Source organism: Pholcus phalangioides, unplaced genomic scaffold (assembly GCF_987345545.1).
Source record: "Pholcus phalangioides strain wild (caught in Gottingen) unplaced genomic scaffold, Ppha-v1.0 ptg000027l_1, whole genome shotgun sequence".
In the NCBI taxonomy this organism is placed as follows: domain Eukaryota; kingdom Metazoa; phylum Arthropoda; class Arachnida; order Araneae; family Pholcidae; genus Pholcus; species Pholcus phalangioides.
Window position 1 is genome coordinate 8,895,954 of NW_028301617.1, and position 26,047 is coordinate 8,922,000.

At 41.9% G+C, this 26,047-nt stretch overlaps 2 protein-coding genes across 2 annotated transcripts in view; both read left to right on the forward strand.

Annotated features, from left to right (window-relative positions):
- Positions 1–26,047, forward strand: part of LOC149068360 (cuticle protein 10.9-like) — a 230,312-nt gene that overhangs the window by 77,008 nt on the left and 127,257 nt on the right. The window lies entirely within an intron of this gene.
- On the forward strand, positions 17,544–25,558 carry LOC149068363 (uncharacterized). The gene is made up of 4 exons (XM_089251696.1): positions 17,544–17,631; positions 20,262–20,333; positions 22,363–22,621; positions 22,733–25,558. Exons 1-4 carry the CDS (start codon positions 17,620–17,622, stop codon positions 25,309–25,311), a joined length of 2,922 nt encoding a protein of 973 aa, XP_089107822.1. The 5' UTR covers positions 17,544–17,619; the 3' UTR covers positions 25,312–25,558.

Consider the following 26,047-nt stretch of genomic DNA (forward strand, 5'->3'; position numbering starts at 1 on the left):
CCCATGGCATCCCTAAACAAACATACATGTTGTTCCAGAATGATGTACCGATAAATTTGGGCTTTCGTGGTTCCGGTTTGAACATGCAGATCTGTTCTGGAACCCAGTATAATTTTCCCCCAAACGAGCAATGCTGCATCACCGTAACGGTGTCGTACAATGATGTTGTCTTGGTGGTAACGGGTACCTGGCGTTCTCCATATGGAAGTCCGGCGTGAATCAGGCTGCAAGCTAAACCTGGACTCGTCGGAAAACATCACACAAGCCCACTGTGACGATGTCCACATTGCATGTTCTCTACTCCAGGCTAATCGCTGCCGACAGTGAGTTGCCGTGAGTGGAACACATCTGACAGGCCTGCAAGCATGTAGACCAATATCTCCCAAACGTCTGTACACGGTTTGCCTTGGAACTGTGGTACCCGTGGCTACAGATAGCTGACGAGACAGGTCGGATGCTGTGCTCCGTCTGCTTCTTTTGGCAGTTACTGCCAAATACCGGTCTTCATTCGGCGTTTTAACTCGGGGGCTACCTGTACTGTAACATCTACTGACATTTCCGTTATCTTGGAATCGTTGCCAAAGCCTAGAGATGACACTTTGGGCAATTCCAAGTTCCTCGGATACTTCCATCTGAGTACGCCCACATTCCAGGCGGCCGATAATTCTACCACGTAAAAAATCATCCACATGCGTCCTCTGTGTCATGACTATTCGCTTATGGCACTGAGCGCCTTACAGAACTCTTGTGAACAATTTCACTTCTTTGCCACCATTCCTTATACACCCCCCCCCTCTTACACTCTCGTCATTGTGACGTACTATCATCACGCCATGTGACGGCATCATCTGGTGGCTTCCTGAAATTTGCATATCATTCTTGCAGATGTGTGTGATAATTCTACAGGTGAAATTTTTACTTTAGATTTCGATTTCCGCGTGATTTTGAATTATCCTTAATTTATGGACATGAGTATATATTCAAGTTTGGCAAAAACATTGGCCAAATGTGAGTTGCACTTAGGCAACATATCTGCCATAACTACAGATGACGTTCCTTCTATGACCGGTCAGATTCATTATTCTTGCACATTAATCGCATGTTGAAGTTGCACAGCCCATGTAAAAATTAACAGTTTTGTTTCCATATTTTTATGTTACCTGACATATCAGACTCGTTTATTTGTATTTTTTACTATTACTATTATTTTGATCGCTCATGAACAGTTACATGATCAAGAACGCACAAACGTTTCATTTTGCGCAAGAGGCAACACATATCATGAACGCAGCTCTTCAATAAGCTTTGAGGGGAAACTGCTTTCGAAAAATAGTTCTGGCCTTCTGTACTGCTCTATACAAAATCCAAGAATATTTTTTATAGTGAGATCCAGGATGCTGTACAAAACGCCTGTGATTGCCACCTTCACCGAATACTTTCTGGGCATTCGATTGCTACAACAACGATCGTTACACTTTTGAATTGTAGTGTGAAATACTGTAGTTTCGGTGTGTGTGGAAGCTTTCTGGGGCTACTACTGCCAATATCGACTGCCAGATGAAGCGTGCTGAATAATAAAAAGCTTATATCGTTCTTTCCTTGATAAATTGTCATTGTGGCATCATTGTTCCATACAACTGTTGCTTCACTATGTTTATTGCGTCAGATAATATTGCTCTTCGATTTCGTCTCATCGTCTCTATCAAGCTGGTATTTTTTGGGTTTTAGAATTTGAGCCAGCTTCGGTGTAGTGAAAAAACGTGACGGTTGATTCATTTCTGCCCTTGCTCTCAAATGGCTTGATCGGTTGCATCACTATGTGCTCTGAAAAGAGAGAGATTTGTTGGACGCTGATACTTCCCAAGGTTTGGAAATCCGTGCGAAACGTATTTGGTGCAAGCTAGAATTTTATGCTTTTTCTGTGACATCGTTTGCCTACAGAAATTTCAACTACACGTTTTTTCTAGAGTTAAACTTTTACTCTCCCAAAATCTTTATTGAGTTCCATGTATTCGAGTTTACAAAGGAAAAAGATATTTAGCTCTACTTGCCATTCCTCCATTGAAAAAAGATAATCTGCTTGACAATGAATAGGCGTTGACATTGAAAGACCTTTATTCTTCACTATCTTCATTTACAAATACTTTTCAGGAAGGGTAACCACTTCCAAGAAAATTCTACACCCCCCTTTTTTCTTATAGAATAGTACGTTGGGTCAAAATGACCCAAACCGCGGTTCTAGGTGCTTATACCTCTAGGGAACACGAAATGTGAAGATAATGAAATTTTCGTGAACTAATATTCATATCATATCATGAAAAGTCACGAAATTTGTTTAACATTTGCTTATAAGTTTTCGAGATAAATGAAAACGAAGTTTGATTTGGGTCGTCAAATTGACCCACTCCGCGGTTCTAGTGTTAAACGGAGTGAGTTATGTGTAGTGACTGAATATTTGTACTGTTTGTCGGACTGCTGCTCTCTGTGGCGAGACCTTTTAACGGGGAGATCGGCTCGCATTTGCGCCTCGAAGTTGGGAACCCCAGAAAACCAACTTCAGCCGACCACCACTGTGGCGACGGTGGGGCTCGAACCCGGAGTCCGTCACTATGACCACTCGACCACCACAGCGGCAATATTTTGAAACATATTTAGTTTGTGATCATCTTTGGGGGGTGCCCCCCCCCCCCTACGCCGTCAATGAGTGGCCCGCGGAACGTGACAAATGTTTTATGTGGCCCTCGAGCGTAAAACGTTGAAGACCCCCCCTAACTTAGAGGAAAGTATCCGTTTTAAAGTGCAACCGGTGAGCCGGTCAAGCGACAGAAAGAAATAATAATTTATTCCCGTTAAAGCGGGTAAAAGCAGTTTGAGCGGGTGGAAGCAGGTAGGCGGCCATAGTGTTTTCACGATCCTTTTTTTTCAGCCGCGATAAAGCGAGAAGCGGTTCACTATGGACGCACCCGTTAGACACGCGAATGATTTTGTTGCAGATGAACGCAGCCATGTCAGAAAAAAGCGGAGGAAAATTAGAAGTTTTTTTTGTTTCCTCCACATGCTTCACATGTCTCGCCCAGGCATTGGACTGCATTGTATATGTATAGCTGACCGATAACTGTCCCAAGAGGTCATCGGTTGACGTCATGGCTCACACAAGGCGGATAGAAGCAGACGGCTCTAGAGCCTCGTGTTGTTTTTTACACCATAAATGCTCTGCAAACAGCCATGACAGTTTATTTCACAAACGTATTTAGTATTCGTTCGATTAAATTGATCAGAGTCGCCCCTCAGGGGTGTATGCGGCAGATGGGATCCGGAACTTTCGCCCCCGACAGTTTGTTCCCGACATCTTGCCCCTGGAACGTTTCGTCCCCGTTACATTTGACCCTCGGAAATTTCGCCCCTGACATTTCGCCCCTGGCGCGTTTGGCCCCGAAAAATTCACACCTGACATTTCACTTGCCCTGAACTTGCCCTGACTGTGTGAGTGATCGAGTGACCGTATGAGTGACCAAGTGAGTGCGAAATGGACTGTAGGAGTGCGTTAGTGACCGTACAAATGACTAATCGAGTTGCAGAATGACTCACCACGTGAGTGACCGCATCAACTAGTGTGCAATTGACTTTATGAGTGAATGACCGTATGATTGACCACGTGACCGTATGAGTGACCAAATGAATGACCTCATGAGTGACCAAGTGAGTGATCGAGGGATTGACCGTGTGAGTGGCCAAGGGAGTTACCGAGCGATGAAACGCTTGAGTGAATGAGTGACCAAGAGTGAGTGACCGATTAAACCTTATGTAATTTTCCAAGTGAGTGACTGAGTGATTGAGCATATGAGTGACCAAAGGAGAGTCTGAGTAATTAACCGTAAGACTGACCGAGTGACTGACCGAATGGACGTATGAGTGACCAAGTGAATGACTGCATGAGCGACCAAGTGAATGACTGCATGAGTGACTAAGTGATTAACTATATGAGTGATCAAGTGAGTGATTGAGGGATTGACCGTGTCAGTGATAAAGGGAGTTACTGAGTGATGAAACGTTTGAGTGAATGAGTGATGAAACGTTTGAGTGAATGAGTGCCCAAGAGTGAGTGACCGATTAAATCTTGTGTAAGTTTCCAAGTGAGTGACTGAGTGATTGAGCATATGAGTGACCAAAGGAGAGACTGAGTGATTGAGCATATGAGTGACCAAAGGAGAGACTGAGTGATTGAGCATATGAGTGACCAAAGGAGGGACTGAGTAATTAACCGTATGAGTGACCGAGTGACTGACCGAATGGACGTATGAGTGACGAAGTGAATGACCGCATGAACGACCAAGTGATTAACTGTATGAGTGATCAAGTGAGTGACAGTGGGATTGACCGTGTCAGTGACAAAGGGGGGAATTGAGCGATGGAACGTTTGAATGAATAAGTGACTGGCCGCATGAGTGACCGAGTGGTTAACTGCATGAGTGACCAAGTGAGTGACTGTATATGTGACCAGGTGAGTGACGGTACGAGTGTTCAAGTGAGTGATCAAGGGACTGACCGTGTGAGTGGCCAAGGGAGTTACTGAGTGATGGAACGCATAAGTGAATGTGTGACCAAGTGAGTGCCTGCATGAGTGACCGAAAGATTGATAAAGTGAATGACTGCATGAGTGACCGAAAGATTGATAAAGTGAATGACTGCATGAGGGACCGAAAGATTGACAAAGTGAATGACCGTATGATTGACCCAGTGAGCGATTGAGTGATTGACAAAGTGAGCGATTGAGTGATTGACAGAGTGAGCGATTGGCAAAGTGCGAGGGTGGAGTGTCTGCAAAGATGATCCTCCTCATCCCCTCCCTTTTTATAGGTGGTTACGTAGCACTGAGTGACCAAGTGACTCACACTTTAATGGATTCTAAGAATTTGGAATTTTCAGTTTAAGCTTAAAATATTTTTCCCAAATTTACGACTCACACCGGTGTGGTCACTCACACTATCATTCATATATTCACTCATACGGTCACGCGTACGGTCAAGGTAGGCAAAATGACAGGGGGTCAATTTCCGATTCACTTGATTACTCACTGAGTAACTCATGTGATCACTCACTGGGTCACTCATATGGTCAGGGCAGGTGAAATGTCCGGGGACAAATTTTCAATTCACTCGATCACTCATGTATTCATTCACTTGGTCACTCATGCGATCAGGGGGAAGCAAAATGTCACGAGTAAATTTGCTTCCCCTAATGTCCAACTCACTTGATCACTCATGTGGTCACTCACTTGGTCACTTGTACCATCATTCATATGTTCACTCATACAGTCACGCGTACGATAAGGGCTGGCGAAATATCAGAGATAAATTTCCGATTTACTTGATTACTTACTGAGTCACTCATATGGTCACTCACATGGTCACTCACTGAGTCACTCATATGGTCACTCACTGAGTCACTCATATGGTCACTCACTGAGTCACTCATATGGTCACTCACTGAGTCACTCATATGGTCAAGGCGAAATTCCCGGTGTGAAATGTCCGGGGCGAAATTTCCGGGGGCTAAATGTACCGGGGTGAGATGTCAGGGGCGAAATTTCAGGGGGCCAAATGTACTGGGGACGAAACGTGCCAGGGGCGAGATGTCGGAGACGAAATGTGGGAGGCGAAATACCGGAGGAAAGGTTCCATGAACCGTTTTTCGAAATCAGTGACTCAATATAAGTACATTAATAACAGGACTTGTAAGTGGACGTGTACGATTCATCCACGAAGCTCCGGCGGATCAAGTTTGGGTCGTGGCCCATAGATAAGGAATTCCAGGCTGTGAGTGGATTTGTGTGACCCTTGTCGGGGAAAAATCTCCCAAGCTCCCTGCGAATCAAGTTTGAGTCTTGACTCATAGCTCATTGAATTTGTACGATTCATCTGCGAATCAATTGTGGGTCGTGAACCATAGCTGGAGAATCCTGACTGTAAGTGAATTTGTATGACCCACCTTGGAAGCCCCTGCGAATCCATTGGGGGCCGTGACATATTGCTGAAGATTCTAAGTGGACGCGTATAACCCATCTCGGAAGCCCGTGGGAAACCCACGTTTGGACCCCACAGGTTAATGAAGAGAGAAGCCTTGATTTATAGAAAACGATCTCTATCCGATACAATTGCACCATTCGGGACGTCACAAATGCAAATCCACATTTCCCATGTGCAACGGAACCTCTGAACAGCGGACAGACACCCTTGGGACCGAAAAGGTATCCGCTAGCGGATACTAACACGCTGAAGCCCGTTGACGTAACATTTATTTCTATAATCGATTCCGAAATTATTTCTGCCATCGATTCCAGAATCAAATCGTTTTTCAATTTCTTCAACAGTTTTCGTAAAATGATCGGCGGGCCACGACAAAAAAAAAAAAACTCCGGGCCGGACGTGGCCCCCGCGGGTCATGCGTCGCAGAACCCCCCCCCCCCGGTCTACCCTTCCCGCATACGACAACAAATCGTAGAGCTTTGGTCGCAATTAGAATAACGTGTATTTACGCATCATACGACCGGGGTTAGTTAGACCAGTTTATAATGGGTGCCCTGTAAATTCCTAATTCGGCCTTTATCATCGTATATGTGACCCCGTTCATCGTACAGTCAACCCTCGTTAATAATGAGTCACTCTTGGGAGAGCAAAAATATGACTCAGTAAGCGGAGTGACTCGTTAAACGGAGTAAGCCATAGCTGTGCCAATTCCTGCCTGAGGGCAATTGGGACTTCCAAAAAGTGACCCGTGTCCTCTAACTTCCAATTAGAAAGGTGTTTCTCTGTCTTTCCAGAAACTAAAGTTAAAGTTGACTATACCCGAGAGTTCACTATATCCCGGGTTCACTATAGCGAGGTTCGGCTGTAGTAAGTTTATTATCTTCTCGTACAGGCCCAACGATCCATGAGTCCCCCTAAATGCGGGGAGGGGGGGTATAGGCAATCGCTATAGTCAATCGTTGCTTCTTATCCTGCTTTTTCTTTCTTATTCCTCATCCAGGACGGCCAGAATTACGGGAAAATGCGGCGATGTTCCAAGAAATACGGGTCATATAGTCACCCTATTCATCTCACATATTTTCACCCTTTATTTGTCTTCAGTGGCTAATTTTTCAGCATATTTATGGATAATTGGCCACTTTACTTGACTTCATTTTTTTTTTTTTTTGGTTACTTTAGTTAGGCCGGCATTACACTATAAATGTTTTCTAAAAGTTCTTTTATAAAATTTGAAAAATTCAACCAATGAGATTATCGGTTGCATTTGTTCGAATGTAACCTATGAGCTTTATTGGCCGGATTTTTCAAGTTTTATAAAAGGGATTTAATCAAACTTTTATAAAACATGGGAAACGCAACCAATAAACCTATCGGTTGCGTTCGAGCGAATGCATTCTAAAAAAGCTTGCTGGTTGTTTTTCCTCAAGTTTTGTAAAAGATCTTTTATCAGACGTTTATTGTGAAATTCCGGCCTTAGTACCTTCGAAAACTTGTTGGCGATAATTGGCGATGTCACGGATCAGATAATAAAGTTACTACAGTCGAACCTCGCTATAGTGATCCCGGGATATAGTGAACTCTCGGTTCGATGTTTCAAAAAAATTTGGATATTGTGAGCCTCGTGTTAACCTGTGTTATAGTCAACTTTCTATTGGGTCCATAGACGTTTCGTTATAACGGGGTTCGACTGTATTATCATTAATTCAGTCTTGAGTATCGAGGAAGTAATTTTTGTTTTAATTGTTCTTGTGGAAGCGGAATTGAAAAAAATTATTGCTAATGTAATTATGGCATTTATTGGAAACATTCGAAGACATCTGGGAGTGAAAAATCTTCTAGCCCTGAACTATGATCAAGTCCTTCAGGGTGGTTCACGAACATTAGACAGAAAAATCTATGGCAAGTTGCTAATTACAGTAAAAAAAATTTGTAAAATTGCTGTTTACAGCCGGAAAAACGGTCAAAGGAAATTACAATTGCAATTTACAGCCGAAAAATTAATGAAATGCAGGTGAAGTTTCCTAGTATTATAGCCAAAAAAAAAAAAAAATTCAAAGGAAAGTGAAGTTGCCAATTACGGCCAAAAGAAATTCAAAAGGAAAGTGGAGTTGCCAATTACGGACAACAAAAATTCAAAAAGAAAGTGAAGTTGCCAATTACTGCCAAAAAAAAAAAAAGTTCTAAGGAAAGTGAAGTTGCCAATTACGGCCAAAAAAATTCAAAAAGAAAGTGAAGTTGCCAATTACGGCCAAAAAAAATTCAACAGGAAAGTGGAGTTGCCAATTACGGTCAAAAAAAAAATTCAAAAGGAAAGTGGAGTTGCCAATTACGGACAACAAAAATTCAAAAAGAAAGTGAAGTTGCCAATTACTGCCAAAAAAATTCAAAAAGAAAGTGAAGTTGCCAATTACGGCCAAAAAAAATTCAACAGGAAAGTGGAGTTGCCAATTACGGTCAAAAAAAAAATTCAAAAGGAAAGTGGAGTTGCCAATTACGGACAACAAAAATTCAAAAAGAAAGTGAAGTTGCCAATTACTGCCAAAAAAAAAAAAAATTCTAAGGAAAGTGAAGTTGCCAATTACGGTCAAAAAAAAAATTCAAAAGGAAAGTGGAGTTGCCAATTACGGACAACAAAAATTCAAAAAGAAAGTGAAGTTGCCAATTACGGCCAAAAAAATTCAAAAAGAAAGTGAAGTTGCCAATTACGGCCAAAAAAAATTCAACAGGAAAGTGGAGTTGCCAATTACGGTCAAAAAAAAAATTCAAAAGGAAAGTGGAGTTGCCAATTACGGACAACAAAAATTCAAAAAGAAAGTGAAGTTGCCAATTACTGCCAAAAAAAAAAAAAATTCTAAGGAAAGTGAAGTTGCCAATTACGGCCAAAAAAATTCAAAAATAAAGTGAAGTTGCCAATTACGGCCAAAAAAAATTCAACAGGAAAGTGGAGTTGCCAATTACGGTCAAAAAAAAAATTCAAAAGGAAAGTGGAGTTGCCAATTACGGACAACAAAAATTCAAAAAGAAAGTGAAGTTGCCAATTACTGCCAAAAAAAAAAAAAATTCTAAGGAAAGTGAAGTTGCCAATTACGGCCAAAAAAATTCAAAAATAAAGTGAAGTTGCCAATTACGGCCAAAAAAAATTCAACAGGAAAGTGGAGTTGCCAATTACGGTCAAAAAAAAAATTCAAAAGGAAAGTGGAGTTGCCAATTACGGACAACAAAAATTCAAAAGGAAAGTGGAGTTGCCAATTACTGCCAAAAAAAAAAAAAAAAATCAAAGGAAATAAAATTCAAAAATCACTATAAATGCCTGAATGAAAAATATTTAGAACTATAAGGGGACGTCGAGTCGGAGGTGCGTCTCTTTTCCGTGAGGTGGCGGAATATCCCCAATCACTTGATATAGGAGGGATGTCCAATTGATACACGAAACTACGGAGCTTAACGAAGAAGACTTTATTTCGAAGCACACTCAAAACAGACAACCGTACAGAATGGAAGCCACATTCCAACTCACGTTCTCTTCTCTTGGAAGATAGATTTTCTCTTCTCAACTTCTTTTAACAACGTATAAACAAACAAAACGCATTAGGTGCTGTAAGGCCACAGAGAGTTAGTAAAAATATCCATACTGGGAAAATAGATTCGTTACAATCTCCCCCTCTGGCTCCGACGACGTCTCGGCGAGGAGCCAGTAACAGCCATCTTTCCTTTGGGAGTAGTTTCCGACGAACAGAACGGGAAGCTCCGGGCAACTGCTGACACTCTTGTCTCAGGTCGAAGTTCAGTCCTCGAGTCACACCGGTTCTGAGGACGTCGACTAGGGTTAGCTGTCATTTTGGGTGGACGGCCTCTTGGTTTCAGAGGGGCCACTGGCGTAGTCTCAGAGCCTCGGAAAGGTGTCAAGGCCGATATATGGTAGGTTCCGATAGGTTCGGTGGGCTTTTCTAGACTTGAAACCACATACGATGTAGGAGATTTCTGCGTCAAAATGAGATAAGGGCCATCTCTCTTCGGCATGAATTTGGAGGTTAACTTTTTCTTAGCATTGCTGACGGAATGCAAAGATACCCATACTTTGTCACCAGGGTCGAGAAACAGTTGACGACGATTCTGATCATAATATTTCTTGCGCTGGTCTTGCTTCATCTCGACCCGATCCCTTACATAGTTTGTAATCGATGCGAAACGCTTCAAGTAAGGAGTGATTTCAGATACGAAGTTGTCACTTCCCACCACCGTCCGCAAATCTTGAACTACGTCGTCCACGGTCCTCATTTCTCGTCCAAATTGTAAAAACGCAGCGGTACAACCAGTAGAGTCACATTTGGCAGTGTTCATGGCAAAGCGAATGACTGGGAGTTTGGAGTCCCAGTTATCGTGTGTATCCCCAACAAGAATTGCTAGTCGAGGCTTCAAATCTCGATTCTTCCTCTCCACCGGGTTAGCTTGAGGAAAGTATACTGGGTTAATGTTGTGGTCTATCTTTAACGTGTAGCACACTTGTTGTAGAACCGAGCTAACGAATTGCGGTCCATTGTCACTTATAATCCGCCGTGGTATCCCATACCGCATGAACACTTCTTCGATCAGGACGGAGGCACACTCACGAGCAGTAGCTCGGTCGAGGGCAAACAATTCAACCCATTTAGTGGCACAATCTTCGACAATGAAGATCCACTGTTTACCGGTTTCGGTCTTGGGTAATGGTCCAAACAAGTCAATAGAGATGATCTCAAAGCGCTGAGAATACACGGGAGTTCGAAGTAGTCCAGCCGGCTTCTGATTCGTTGCTTTGTAACGGGCACATTCAGGACAGTTCTTCACATAGTCAGCGATGTATCTTCGCATGCCAGTCCAGTAGTAGCGCTTTGCAATCCTATGATAAGTTCCTTCTTCCCCATAGTGTCCAGCTGCTGGATCATCATGGTGATACCGAAGTATGGATTCACGCTCGTTGTTCGGTATGACCAATTGGGCCTCTTCTGAGTCGGCATCTGGGGCATATCTGTAAAGCACTCCTTGGTTCAACACGAATCCACGTTCTGTCCAGTTCGCGTAATCTTCAGTTTTCCGGGTAGATTCAAAGCTTTGAATAATTTTCCTCAAATCTTCGTCGCCAAGTTGGGACTCTCGAATAGTTCTAGGAGTTCTTGCTGGTAGGTCAGCCACAAATATATTCAAAACTTCGCGAGAATTCACTTCAGCACAGACTGGGCGTGACAACATATCAGCTATACTATTCACTTTTCCAGGTATATACTGTACTTTCAGGTTGAAAGATTGTAATTCCAGCGCCCACCTTGCAAGTCTTCCCGATGGCGATTTGAGATTGAGAAGCCACTTCAATGGTTGATGGTCGGACGCTACCGTTATTTCCGCTCCTTCAACATAGCCACGAAATTTCTTTAAGGCCCAGACTACAGCAAGAGCCTCCCTCTCCGTCGTAGAATAGTTTTGTTCCGCTGCTGTGAGAAGTCTGCTAGCATACTCAATAGGGTGTTCATCCGGCCCTTGGCTTTGGAGTAACACAGCTCCAAGGGCATAGTTGCTTGCATCAGTGCGAATAATATATGGTATGGTTCCATCAGCCTGTTTCAACACAGGAGGGCTGGTCAGCCTCTTTTTAAGGGTCTCGAAGGCCTGTTGCTGGAGGGTTTCCCAATGCCACTGAACCTTCTTCTTTGTCAGATCACTGAGTGGACGAGAAATTTCGGCAAAATCCCGTATGTATCTACGGAACCAGGAGCATGTCTGAAGGAAGGATTGTAGCTCCTTGATGTTCCTTGGTGGGGGGATTTTTTGAATTGAAGAGACCTTGTCGGGATCTACTTCGATACCCTCAGAAGTAATCCAAAATCCTAGATATTTTACACGAGAGCACGCGAACTGACATTTCTCTCTGTTCGCATGAAGTTTGAAGACAAGGAGCCTTTCAAAAACAGCTTGTAGATCTGCACAGTGTTGCTCAAAGGTATCTGACAAGATTATGATGTCATCAAGATAAGTGAGAGTAAGAATGTCTCCAAGTCCACTTCTGAATCGGTCTATTAGCCTCTGGAAGGTGGCAGGAGCATTTCGCAACCCAAACGGCATTCGTAGATATCGGTAAGTACCAAAAGGACACACAAAAGCCGTTTTGTCTTGGTCAGCGGGATGCATCTTCACCTGGTGATAACCTGATCGGAGGTCAATAGTTGTCATGAAGGATTTAGGTCGAGCCTCATGGAGCAGGTCGTCCATTCGTGGAAGAGGATAAGAGTCAGCAACGGTGATGGCATTGAGTTTCCTGTAGTCGACGCACAAGCGAATTGTACCATTAGGCTTGGGGATGAGTACCACGGGGGACGCATATGGGGATTCGCATTCCTCAATTATCCCTTCAGCCAAGAGCTTGTCGATTTCTTGTTTCAGAATCTCTTTTTTGGTGGGATTCATTCTGTATGGAGGAACAGCTACGGGCATATGGTCACCAGTGTTGATGCGGTGTTCGATGAAAGGGGTCGGTTCTCCCCCTGGTTTGAAACATCTCTGATACTTTTCAAGGAGAGAATCAAGGACTTCCCGTTGCTGATGGGTGAGGTGGGTACCTTCATCTTCACGAAGTCGATATGAGGGTGATTCAGCAGGTAGTGCCAGCAGGAGTGCACTGTTTTCCGATGGGCTCTCGATGAACGGATATCGCGTCTCAGGAGCTTCAGAGAAGTACCACTTTCCTTGCTGAACGTCCAGGACGATCCCGGCATCTCCGAGAAAGTCCATACCGAGAAGGGTTCGGTTTTCTCTGGCGTGTGGAAGCACCATCAACTCGGTGGGAACCATTTTACCTTGGACGTTGATGTCCACAGTCGTTGTTAGGACTTCGGCTCTACGAGCATATCCATCGGCTAGTCTCATAACGATAGTCTTGCGGGAAAAGGGCAAGCCATGTTCTTGTAGGAGATGGTATAGCTTCTCCCCTGCCACTGAATGTGTGGCACCCGTGTCAGCACACACTGCTCCACGCTTATGACAGATCATGACTTCGATAGCATTTCTTTGACGTCTCTCAGTTGAGAAACTGTAAAAAGCCAAGGCGTCGACACTAACTTCTGGGGTGTTCGTAGCAGGATTGCACGTTCGACATCGGGACTTAACGACACCAGGTTCTCCGCATCCGTAACATCTTAGGATATGACTGCTACTGGCATCTTTCGATTCCATATTAGGATGGGATGATAAACTGTATAAGTCCAAAGCGTTGACACTGGGTCCTGGTCTATCCGTTGGAGGATTACACGTTCGGCATCGGGACTTGGTAACACCAGGTTCCCCACAACCATAACATCTTAAGACAGGATGACGTCCTGCATCTTCCGATTCCGGATTCGCACGTTGATTAGAATGAAAGTCTCTTTGTCGCATTGGGGACCTAGGGGGTTCATGTTGCTTTGACTGCAACTTCTTCCTCTCATATTGGATCTCGCTCTTTTTGTTTCGAAGGTTATCATAAGCATCAAGCTTCTCCACGATTTCATCAGGGGTAGTCCACTCACTCCAAACATCCAGAAAATGTTCTTTAACTTCAGGTGGGATCCTCTTCTTCATCTGATCCGAAATCATCAGATCTTTCAGCTCGTCAAAGTTGCTGATGTTCAGTTCGGACAGCCAGCCTTCGAAGTAACTTTGGATCTCGAAATGATAGTCCTTCCAGGTAATTCCAGGTGATTTTCTGTGCGTAGAGAAGAGCTGCCGGAACCTTTCCGCACTCAGCTTGAAACGGCGTAAGAGAACCTCCCGGATGTGGTCGTAATCATGGGCCTTATCTTCAGGTTCTCGAGCAATGAGCTTAGCAACTTCATTCGGCAAAACTCCCAGCAGATACGCAACCCAGTTCACCTTCTCCACTTTCAAGAATTTTAGCTGTCTTTCAAACAACTTTAGGAATAGCGACATATCATCTTCACTCGGATTGAAATTCGGGATCAACCTCTTCACGTCGAACTTGGGCTGATCGATGAGAGCGACGGATGGCTCTTCTGCCGGTTGCGAGAGTCGTTGAAACTCAAGCTGCAACCGCATCTTTTCAAGTTCAAACGAACGTTCTCGTTCCTTTTCTTCGGCGATCCTAGATTGTTCCTTTTCTTCGGCGATCCTAGATTGTTCCTTTTCTTCGTCGATTCTAGCTCTTTCCTCAGCTATTCTAGCTCTTTCCTCAGCTATTCTAGCTCGTTCTTCTTCTCCCTCTCTTTCTCCGATAATAGTAGCCAGCAGGGATTTCACGAATTCTTCCTCATAACCGGAGGACTTTGTTATTATGTGCTTGAGATCTACTACACGCGAATCATTCGGAACTTCCTCTCCTAATTCTAGAGCGAGTAGGATCAAATCACGTTTCTTACCTTTGGCCAAGTACGCCATTTCGATTTTAGGAGCTATCAGGAACCTCACAGTTGATTTCGAATGTCCGTTTCGTACTGCCTTGAGTTCGAGCCACGACGTTGGGCGCCAGTTTTATAAGGGGACGTCGAGTCGGAGGTGCGTCTCTTTTCCGTGAGGTGGCGGAATATCCCCAATCACTTGATATAGGAGGGATGTCCAATTGATACACGAAACTACGGAGCTTAACGAAGAAGACTTTATTTCGAAGCACACTCAAAACAGACAACCGTACAGAATGGAAGCCACATTCCAACTCACGTTCTCTTCTCTTGGAAGATAGATTTTCTCTTCTCAACTTCTTTTAACAACGTATAAACAAACAAAACGCATTAGGTGCTGTAAGGCCACAGAGAGTTAGTAAAAATATCCATACTGGGAAAATAGATTCGTTACAGAACTTATTTTTATAGGAAATGGTTTTTTTGCAAATAAATGCGAAATAGAAAACATAATTTTGGTTTAGGGGCCATTCAAGTATTACGTAAGCAGATTTTTAGCCATTTCAGACCCCCCCCCCCCACCTTGTCAGCAAAGTTTCGTCAGCAGCTTAGAATATTTCATATTTTTAAAGGTTGGTTGATGACGTAAACAACCTCCAAACTCCCCTCTCCCCGTTGTCATCAAAAGCCAGCAAATTCGAAACCCCCTTCCCCCCCCCCCACCACTCGATGCTGACGTAATACTTAAATGACCCCTTACACGTATATTTCATATGTTTTATTTTCGTATACTTGAATATTCTCAGAGTATATTTCGCTATTTTCACATTCATATGTATTTCAGGATATATTTCGCTACTTTGACGTACTTGTATATTTCTAGAGGATATTACGCTATTTTCGGATGCTTGCATATTTTGCCAGTCGTTACTTTCATCATTTCCGCGTACTTGCATTTTTCGCTATTTTCACATACTTGCATATTTTGAGAACACAGATTTCACTATATTTTCGCAATTGCATACTAGCTATACTACCCGGCGCTGTCCGGATTTTCTTCAGTGAGGCTTTTTTGGATCACGTGATATCTCCCTCTTTCTTTGAGGGACATACAAACCGTGTCAAAGTTAACCAATATGGCGATTTCCTGCGCGAATCATAAAAGAAACAAATCTAGAGTTAAAGAGACGTAGAAATGAAAATATATTTTTCCCTTTTTCAAGGGGCGCTAGGTTTTCGATTCCTTCCCCTCCCCCTGAACTTGCAAGTTACCCATTTGCCTGTGTTTCTGCATCCAAAAATTCTTAATTGAAGTTTGTGGAATTTCTTCGACATACTTTAGGTTGTTTTAAAATTAATTATGGGCCCATAAACTATATGAATTTATGCAGTTGAATATCAAAAGACATGACGGGGGACATTAATTTTCATGCTTGAGACGATACAAATGAAAAGTTGAAATCAATGTTATTGCATGGGTATCCAACTCAAAAGTAGGTCCGGCTAATTGCATCATATTTAATTTTCTGGGCTTCGTATCTCTAAGCGAACTCAATATTTCAAAAATCGAGAATTCATTACAGTTTTTAAAATTATCGATGTGTCAGAAAACCCCACTAAATTTCAGCATTTCCAGCCGTCTTAAGAGTATCATGGGCCCCCGGGCCAATTGATTTTTCAGAGGCCCTAGCAAACAAATTCTCGAAAATTTCAACCAGATCTCATTTTTATGAAGCCTTTTCGCTTGAGGCCCCCGGGCCGTGCCCGGGTGGGCCCATGCCTCAAGACGGCACTGTTTCCACAGTAAAATCGGCAATTTTAACACTGATTTCTATGAGGATCATTCTTTGCCTTACCCTCAAAGTGGTGCTGATGATGGTGTCTAATCAAAAATCTCTCATTACTGGGAGGATTGAAAAAAGCGGCAAACCATTATAAAGGCATAAACTATTATACATATATACTAACAGGATTAGAGAAGTGACAAACCATCGTAAAGGCATATACACGTCTGATGCGTGTTTCGTTGCGTGATCGTTTCATTCATTTCTAGGGAACCACAGTAACCAAAGTAAACGTTCCGAAAGTGATTGTTGAGGTCCAAAAACCATTGTTGCCCGACAGTTTTTATGCCCAGCTCTGACGAACTTTCAAAGTAGCCTATCGTTCAAGTCGGGTCCCATTTGGTGTATATGCAAAATTTGGTGACGATCAATCTAAAATTTTAGATTTGTATAGAGAACATACACACATAGACAGAAAATCAGTTTTATATATCCAACTCTATTTTCAAATGCATATAATCCGGCTTAATAATTTATTTATTAATATAAAACGAAATAATTGAAGAATCGTTGATATGAATCGGAAACAGAATTACAGAAAACTTAGCCACTTCATATTCCAAACTATTTTACGGTTTCCTGAAAATTATTAATAATAACCGACAGAAATTGATTAGAGAAATTGCTATACTTTTTTTTTTGCAATGGCAAATTATGACCAACGTGGTCCTATTTCGAGAAATCCAAATAAGAGCTAAAAAAAAAATCAAGAAAAATAAGTTCTGACCATGAACTTTGATATATTTACAGCACGAGACATATTAAACCCAACATGTGGACGTCGTTTAGCTGTCGGCAATGTCGCGGCATTCACAGGAATTCCAAAGCAGCCAAATAAGAACAATAAACAATTAATATCGTCACACCGCAAAATTACAAATTCCCGGCAATATATACATATACACAAACACCATAAAAGAATGCATGCAATGAAAAATAGATACAAAAACTGGTAAAAAACAAACAAAAATGCCCAGTGAAAGTAGAGAGAATCCTTCAACACGTGGGCACGGACGTCTTTCATTTTGTGACCGACGTGACTGGAGCATGTAATACCATGCTTATTTACCGTTATCATGTTGTTGTGTTATTCTATTTTTTTTTTTTTTTTCCTGCTCTCCTTCTCCAAGCATCAAAAAGTCGCATCTTTACTGGATACTGGCGACCTGATGACCCGTTACGCTACTGCGTACGCCTGACCCTTGGACTGTCTGAACATAAATCTCGTTAACACTAGCCCTAGGGCCTCGAGCATGATTCTGTCGGGTATATAAAGGGTTTGCGGACCATCCGAAAGACACACACAAACACAAGCTTGGGATTTTGTGGTCTCAATTGGAATTAAAGAAGGAAAAAAAAAAAAAAATTAAAGCATTAACTGGAAGCAGGATGAAAACTTTCGTAAGTACTCCCGTACGAATACGATTTTTGCGATTCCGGCGTTAGATTCTCGGTTTTTGGTTGTTAAAATTCATTCAAAAATTTACCGACTAATTTCTTTCTAAAAATTAACAAAATTTAAATTCGATCAAGATTAACGGTAGTGTTCTTCTCTTGAGAATTGAATTTTGCTATTACTTTTCTAGTAATTATGTTTCTCACAGGGAAAATTTTGATTAATACAGATCCCATACCCGTAATTTCAAGAGAAAGTCTAAATTTTATTAATATTTCTCCAACTAATATCGCCCTATGATAATATGTAATTATTACTGATTTTTATGTAATCAATTTCAGATTAATATTAAGACCATAATTATCACTGGGTTTTTTTTAAGCATTTTTTTTAGTTCCTTATCATTGTTTTCGTTTCTTACGATTCATCCAATTTGTACGTTATAAGTTATAAATTAACAAAATTTATTTTAATTCGATTAAATTATCACTAATTTTCCTCACTTGAGCATAAAAAGCAATTGCAATGTCATACTTTTGTGAATGTCGTATATTTTTTTCTAATAGTAATGTATTGTAATTTCATTATTTTTCTAATAATAACAGAGATTAACATGCAATTCAAACTCCATTAAAATTTATGGTAATTTTCTTCTATTTCGAAATATATAAATTCCGTTATTATTTTTCTAACAATAGTGTTTCGCATAGAAAACACTGATTACACAGATCATACAAATGCAGGAAAATCAATATTTAATTGATATTTTCAACTAATATTGTCTTATAATAATTTGTAATTACACGTGATTTCTAAGAAATAAATTTCAGATTGAAATTAAGACGTAAATAATCTAAGTGATTTTTTTTTTTACAGTTTTTGGAAATTAGCTAAAATAAATTTTCTTATCATTGTTTTCAGTCCATACGATTCCTTTAATGAACTTCATGTTATTATTTTTAAATTAACAAACTTAATTTTAATTCGATTAGATTATCACTAATTTCACTTGAAAATCAAATTAATTGAAATTTATAATTCTCTGTATTCTTCTAGTTATAATAACGTAGTGTAAATTGCATCTTTTTTCTAATAATAACAGAGATGAACAAACTTAATTTAAATTCAATTAAAATTATCGGTAATTTTCTTGTGGCATGGAATTAAATTAATTGTTCAGATTCGCTAATATGTTTAATAATGTAATTAATGGAAAAAAATTGAGTAATACAGATCCTATACCCGTGAGTAATAGTGAAAGTCTATAATTCAAATTATATTTTCAATTAGTTTTACTCTATGATAATTTGTAATTAATGATTTTTATGTAATCAATTTTAGATTTGGATTGAGACTAAAAATAATCAAAAAAGAGGGTTTTCCTAGATTCTTTGTGCTTGTGTTTAGCCCATTAATTATGATGAATCTCGTCTGATTAGATTTGAAGGAATGAAATTAATTTCAATTGAATAAAAATAAGCTATAATTTCTTCGCTTTAGAAATAAATTCATTAAATGGTACTATTTTCCCAATGATATATAATGTTTCTTTTAGGAAATTTTCATTAATAGGGATCTTACACTCGCAATTTCAAGAGGAATTCTAAAAATCCTGTTAATATTTTCCCCTTATATTGTTCTATTATAATTTGCAAATATATCTGTGATTTTTAAAGAATCAATTTTAAATTTACATTAAGACCAAAACAAAAGAGATTTTCCCTCTTAGACTCTCTGTAACGGTGTGTTTCTGGTTAAAACAATTCCTTCAATTTGGATTAACGAATCTTGTTGTTTATAATAAATAAAACATTATATAACGAAACATAATGTAATTAACGAAATTAATTTGAAAAATTCAATGAAATTATCAGCTATTTTATCGTTAATAAAATCGATTGCTCAAAATGGTAGTTTTCTGATTATCAATAATATTTCTCATAGGAACAATACAGATTCTCTATCTTTTCTTTGAAGTCTCAAAGTTTAGTTAATACCTTCAACAATTATTTCTCTATTTTAATTTCCAACCATAACTGATTTTTGTGGAATCAATTTCAAAACTACATTAAAAGCAGAAATAACACAAAAATATATTCTCTGTAACATTTTCTTTTCCCACGATTCCTTCAAAATTATCAACGGATCCCTTATTATTAGCTTCAAACTAACCAGCTTTATTTCAGTTCGATTAAAATTATCGATAACATTATCGTTTCTCATTGAAAGCTGAATCCATTACTCAAATCTTACGACCTTTTTATTGTAATTCTTCTCTTAGAAGCCTTTTCTAGTGCAGATCCTACCCTTGTAAATTCAGGGGAAAGTCTCAAATTATAATTTATATCTTATTTTGGAAATTAATTACTCAAATGGAATGATTTTTAATAATAATGATGTTTCTGCAAACTACAACGTTTTGGTTGATACAGTTATTTAGTACAATTTTGAATTTAGTTAAAACTTTCAAATTTTTATTGTTCTATAACAATCGCTTGTAATTACGACTGATTTTTATGGAATTAATTCTAGATTTAGATTGAAATGCTCAAAAATAATTTATCTAATTTTTTTGTATCTGTTAACTGCAATGTTGTTGAATGTGATACAACTTCTCATTTCGGAATTATCTTAGCTGCTGGGATTCGTCGCCATTTTGGTGTCAGTGCACGAAAGCTATGCAGCTACTAAAGGAGGAGTTCTACCGGTGAGTGTATTTACGTGAAATTATAGTTTTTGTGGTCATTTTGCCCATATCCGACAGGCCTTTTTACACTCTTCACCTGGCTTATTTGAGACAACAATGTTATCTCAGTTAGTTGAGATTTAGACAAGTAACTGTACACTGGAATATTAATACTCTGAACAGATAACTACTATCAAGCAGTTAGAAAATCCCTCTTCGAGAGAAATTTATAATTAGGATTTTATTCGCATATGTAGGCCTAATTTATCAAGTTATAATACAAATTTTTAGGACATTTAGAGTGGCTGCGGAGCACCGGTTGAGAACTATAATAGCGTAACGACTCGAAAATATCATGCCCGATTTTCAAGTCAGAGTCTACCAAAGTAATCACCGAGAACACGTTATCCCAAGATAGGGTTACAATTCTTGAGAACAAACGCAGACAAGGATTCCTAATATTTTTTTTTCACGTTCACGGTACCCCTGTGGATTAAATTATAGTTTTAAATGTTTAGTGATATATACCTGGGCTGATGCAGCACCTCCTAGAGATAGAAAGCCTCTGCAGTCTGCTTGTGACGTCAGTAGTCCATTTTCCCCCCAGAATATTCAGGGGGAAAAAATACTCCCTGCTCGTGCCAGTATCATCATTGTGAGGAAAATAAATGATCGGGGGCTCGGAATTGGCAAATTTCTATGCCCCACATCCAATCACCGTGAGGTATTTGCGAGTCAACCAGGAAGATTCTACGCCAAAATAAGAAGAAACGAAATAGGAGGCTGTGTTTCAAAATGTGGTGAACTTTCTAGATAGTCTGAATGACATTTATGGTAACCTGTGCTGAGGCCTTCTATTTCTAGGAGGTGCTGGCTGATGCCACTTCGGAGGCATCATAAGAGAGAGCCGGGACTATATAACTTGAGGACCACATTCCTACTTCTTTACGTTCGAAAAATGATTTTATTTCCAATTTCATGTGGAACATTTTGTCGGACTGAAAGCACCCTAGGTCAGGGTTTTCCAACGTGAAATTTCTCACGGAACCCTTGATAGTTATAAGGCTGTTCCGCGGAACCCTTGATATCATAACGAGGCTGTTCTACTGAATTCAAACAAATTTTCGAATATTCATCCAAAAAAAAAAGTGTGCCCCTACTACCGTCTCAACAACATCATACCCCTGGAGCAAAATGAAACAGGGCTCAGGCACCACCGCTAAATTTACACATTTATTGTAATTGTACCAGTTCATATCGTGGAAGAAACGGAAAATGACATTCATGAATTTCTGGTTCAAAAATTCGAAGTGAAAAAATTTAATATTACTGTTTCTAAGTTGTTCAGGCATCCATTCCATGTGTGGTCTGATTTGTTTAAACGACACTTTATCTCGTCAAAGTTCGGAATAAGGAACAGCTTTGCAAGTATTAGTGACAGGAAAATTTACCTCTTTGAAGCTCACCGGGTTCTGGGATTTTTAAGAGTTCCGTGGCGTTTGATCATGCGGAATTCCCCCCCCCCCACCCAAAAAAAGCCGTCATGGAACCCTAGGGTTCCGCGGAACACCAGTTGGAAATCCATACCCTAAGTACCACGGCACACCGTTTAGGAATTACTGCTTTAGTTTCATAGAGGGGGTCAATCTAGTATTACGTAAACACCCATGAAGGGAGGAGGGGGGGTTCGCATTTGCTGATTTTTTATGACTAGGCGGTATGCGGGGGGAGGGGGTTCGTATGATTATTATGTAAGCGATAGGGTATGGAAATATGAAATTGGGAAATTATCTACGATTTCAGAAAATATGTATCAAATTGGAAGCTTTCATCCTAGTAGTTCTGGCAATCAGGTAGAACGTGTCCCAAAAACATAATTTGGCCTGGCACCCCCCCCCCCCCCCGCCATGCTGTTACAGACAATAACAACTGATTAGTTTCGCTGATAATTTAAATCACAAAATTTATATTACAATTGCCATTGGCATCAGATAATGCTTGTTTGTTCAATTGCTCAGCATTTTCAATATGTTTAATATTATATTATCAGGGACAGGCCCAAATCGGATTAGACGATGTTGCAAGACCGTATAATTTCAACTACGAACCAGCCCCGTACGTCAAGAAAGTGGAAGAGACAGACCCTCTGACCGGCAGAGTCAGAGGAAGCTACACGGTTGCCGATCCCGCGAGGGGCCGCACCAAGACCGTTAACTATGCCAAAGACGAAGCCGGCTTCCGTGCAGCTGTGCAGACCACAGATCCACTCGGACCGAGCGCAGCGAAACTCGTATCTGTACCAGGCAAAGGTAATTAGTTCGAATATTTTAAATAAGCGCGAGAAAATTTGTAATTTTACAGATAATTCTTAAATTTACTGTGGAATTTGCTCGATTATAAGGTTGAATTCTCGCCAACAGGCACGATTGCAGCTGTGGACCCAGTATCTCAAGCACAAGAAGCTCTTCTCGATGGAGGTCTAGGAGGCAGCGGATTGGGTGGACCAGGGAACATCCAGTTCACTCTTGGAGACCCATTGGCAGCTAAAGGATTCGTGTCGAGGAGCCGAGACCCACTTTACAGCATAGGGTTGTCCCGAGTCCCCTTCGGTTTGTCAGGATTAGATTATTATTCATACCCAAGGAATCTGAACCTGTACTCTCCAAGAGGTGTGAAGACCGTCGTATCTAAGGGAGGACTTGGTGGTTACGGCAGCCCAGCAGGACTTGGTGGTTACGGCAGTCCAGCAGGACTTGGTGGTTACGGCAGTCCAGCAGGACTTGGTGGTTACGGCAGCCCAGCAATACAGTATACTTTGGGAGACCCTCTGACTGGCAGGAGCTACATCGTTAGGAACCCTTTCTACAGAACCGGCTATTCCAGCGTACCCTATGGACTTTCCGGACTCGACTATTACTCGTACCCAAACAATCTCTACAGCCCCGCTGGAGTCAAAACAGTCATCACCAAGGCCAACCCGGGTGGTCTCGCTGGACTTGGAGGAATCGGATCTCTAGCTGGCCGCAAGGGATTTGGAGGTCCAGGTTCGATCCAGTACACTCTCGGTGATCCTCGTTCTCTTTACAGGGCTGGTCAGTCAAACATTCCATTCGGACTCTCTGGTCTGGACTACTATTCTTACCCATCTTACCTAACTTCTCCGAGACGAGTCAAGACCGTCGTAACCAAGGCTAATGCTGGAGGTTTGGGAGGCCTCGGCGGAATCGGATCTCTTGGAAGAGGAAGCGGGGGACTTGGTGGGCTATCTGGACCAAACATTCAGTTCACACTCGGTGATCCAAGCCTCGGTGGAATTGGGGGACGCAAAGGTGCCACTCTTTACGATCCAGTAAGTCGCAGGCTGTACCGGGTAGGACCATCTAGGATGCCTTTCGGTTTGTCCGGACTTGACTATTCTTCATACCCACGCGATCTTTCCTACCTCAGACCACTTCTCGCTGCTAAGGGAGGCCTTGGTGGAAAAGGATTCGCCGGTGGTGACATTCAACGTGGTCTCGGTGATGTAGCGTTCGGTGATCCCCAGGTAGTTGATTATGCTGTTGCTGACCCTTTCTCAGGAGGATTGAAACGAGTTAGGAAAATCGTGTACAGAAACGGACAATCTGCCATCCCATACGGACTTTCAGGATTCGATTACTCTTCTTACCCCAACAACCTTCTCAACCGCTTGAACCGAGCCAAGGGACTGGCCAAGGCATCTGGAGGTATCAGGTCACCATTCGCTCGCCCAGACGTAATCCAAGAAGAAGCCATTGTTGACCCTATCACTGGAGATGTGCTCGGAAAGAAGGTGACAAAAACCCTTTCAGACCCTCTCTCTGGTCCAGGATCCATCCAGTTCACTTTGGGTGACCAGCAGTCAAAGATCGGTTCAGGTTTGGGACCCGTTTACGCCATCCGCAGGTCACAAGTACCATTCGGTCTGACAGGACTTGATTATTACTCTTACCCAGCCCGTTTGTACCGTCAGAGGGCCGCAAACGCAGCACTGCAACAGAAACTTGCCGATGCCGCACTGTCAGGCATCGCCGATCCCTTGGAGCAGAGAAGGGTCATTGGAGCTGGAGCTGCTCCAGGAAATATCCACTTCACTCTCGGGGTCGCATCCGGAATCGCTGGTGGGCTGAGGAGGGTCAACTTGTACGACCCAAGCAGTCTTTCACGTCCAGTCCAGCGCACCATCGTCACCAGCCCGTCTCTGGGAGGAGGAGTACCAAACATCCAGTTCAGACTCGGTGATTCCAGCCTAGGCGGTCTAGGAGCAGCTCAACCAGTGGTCAAGACCACAACAGTCACGAAACCCGACCCAGTCCTAGCTGCAGCAGGATTAGTCGATCCCGAACCAGTAGTCGTCACGACCGTTTCCAAACCCAGCACCGCAGGTCTCGCATCTCCCGCATTCGGTCAAAGGACGATCGCTTCCGGACTCGGTGACCCAGCTCTCGACGGAACTGGACTTGGAGGACCACAAGTCGCCTACATCGACCCAGCTACCGATTCACTCACAGGACAGTCGCCGATCGCAGATGCCCTCACTGGCCAATCCCCAATCTCCGGTGCTTTCACTGACCCCCGAGTCCAAGAAGCTTTGGCAGATTCCGACGTCCTTGGCTCACCACTGGGACAAGTCGTCGATCCAACGTCGCAGCTCGCCCTCGACGATCCCTCATCCCTCGGATCCGGTCTGGGCGGCGGTGACATCCTCAGAACCGTCGAACAAATCCCGGGAGCCGGACCCGGCGGGTCCACGGTGACCAGGGTCACCGATCAAGTTCAAGAGAGAGTTGGAGCCGGTGACTTCGGTGCATCCCGCCCAAGGATCATCGCATACTCGCCCAGAATGTCATACATGATGTCTCCAAGGTACGACATCCCATACAGTAGTCTCGGAGGTAGGGGAACCTACGGTCTCAGAACCTCCGGCCTCCGATCGCCTCTGGCCCAACAGCAAGTAGAACAGGTGCTAGTGAAGAAATAGAAGCCGAATTTTTCAAAGCAAAAAAAAAAAACCCATGATAATTAATTATTATTATTTTCCGAATCTCAAATCGCAAACAAAACGCCTGTTTGAATGGACTGAAGAATGTTTGAGGGGCGTTAAACCGCCAAAGTTTTAGTTTTTCAATGTGTTTCGTTCCCTTGTGTTACCTTTTTTTTTATTATTAGTGTATCTTATTTGCAAATTGGAGAAAAAATATATAATAAAAAAATTATTATCATAAGAATTATACTTGTTTTTGTCATTATTTCATTTTTTTTTTCAAAAATAGTCATAACTAGCTGATACCCGGCGACGTTGCCCGCCCCGTAAGAAATTTATGTAGATTTGGTGTGTAGATGCCAAATTTTTGGGATTACCAACACGCGACAAGTAAAGCTGTCCGTGTGAAAATCAGGGCTCAAGTAGGTTGATACGTGCCACTGCTAACGACCAACACCACCTATAGATCTTATCTATACGACTGGCCTTGCGCTTTGTTGATTGTCCTGGCAAAAGCTAAACGAATCGGGAACTGTAATCGCTTGAAAGTGAATGGAATTTCTTCAGTGATAATTGGGGTACGTGGAATGAAGACGTCTTCTCCTTTGGCACAAAATCCAGTTAGAATCGTTGCTTCAGTGATGTAATGGTGCAATTTCTTCCCGCAGAGTCCGGTGCCATTGCAGAGTCTCTGTGCCTCCAAATTTCTTAAAAGCATTATAGGTGCTCCGAC

What these genes read in the sequence shown, in the direction of transcription:
- LOC149068363 (XM_089251696.1), top strand. An exon ending in CTAAAGGAGGAGTTCTACCG is followed by an intron (nt 20,334 to 22,362) that starts GTGAGTGTATTT and finishes TTATATTATCAG; the next exon opens with GGACAGGCCCAAATCGGATT. An exon ending in CGTATCTGTACCAGGCAAAG is followed by an intron (nt 22,622 to 22,732) that starts GTAATTAGTTCG and finishes TCTCGCCAACAG; the next exon opens with GCACGATTGCAGCTGTGGAC.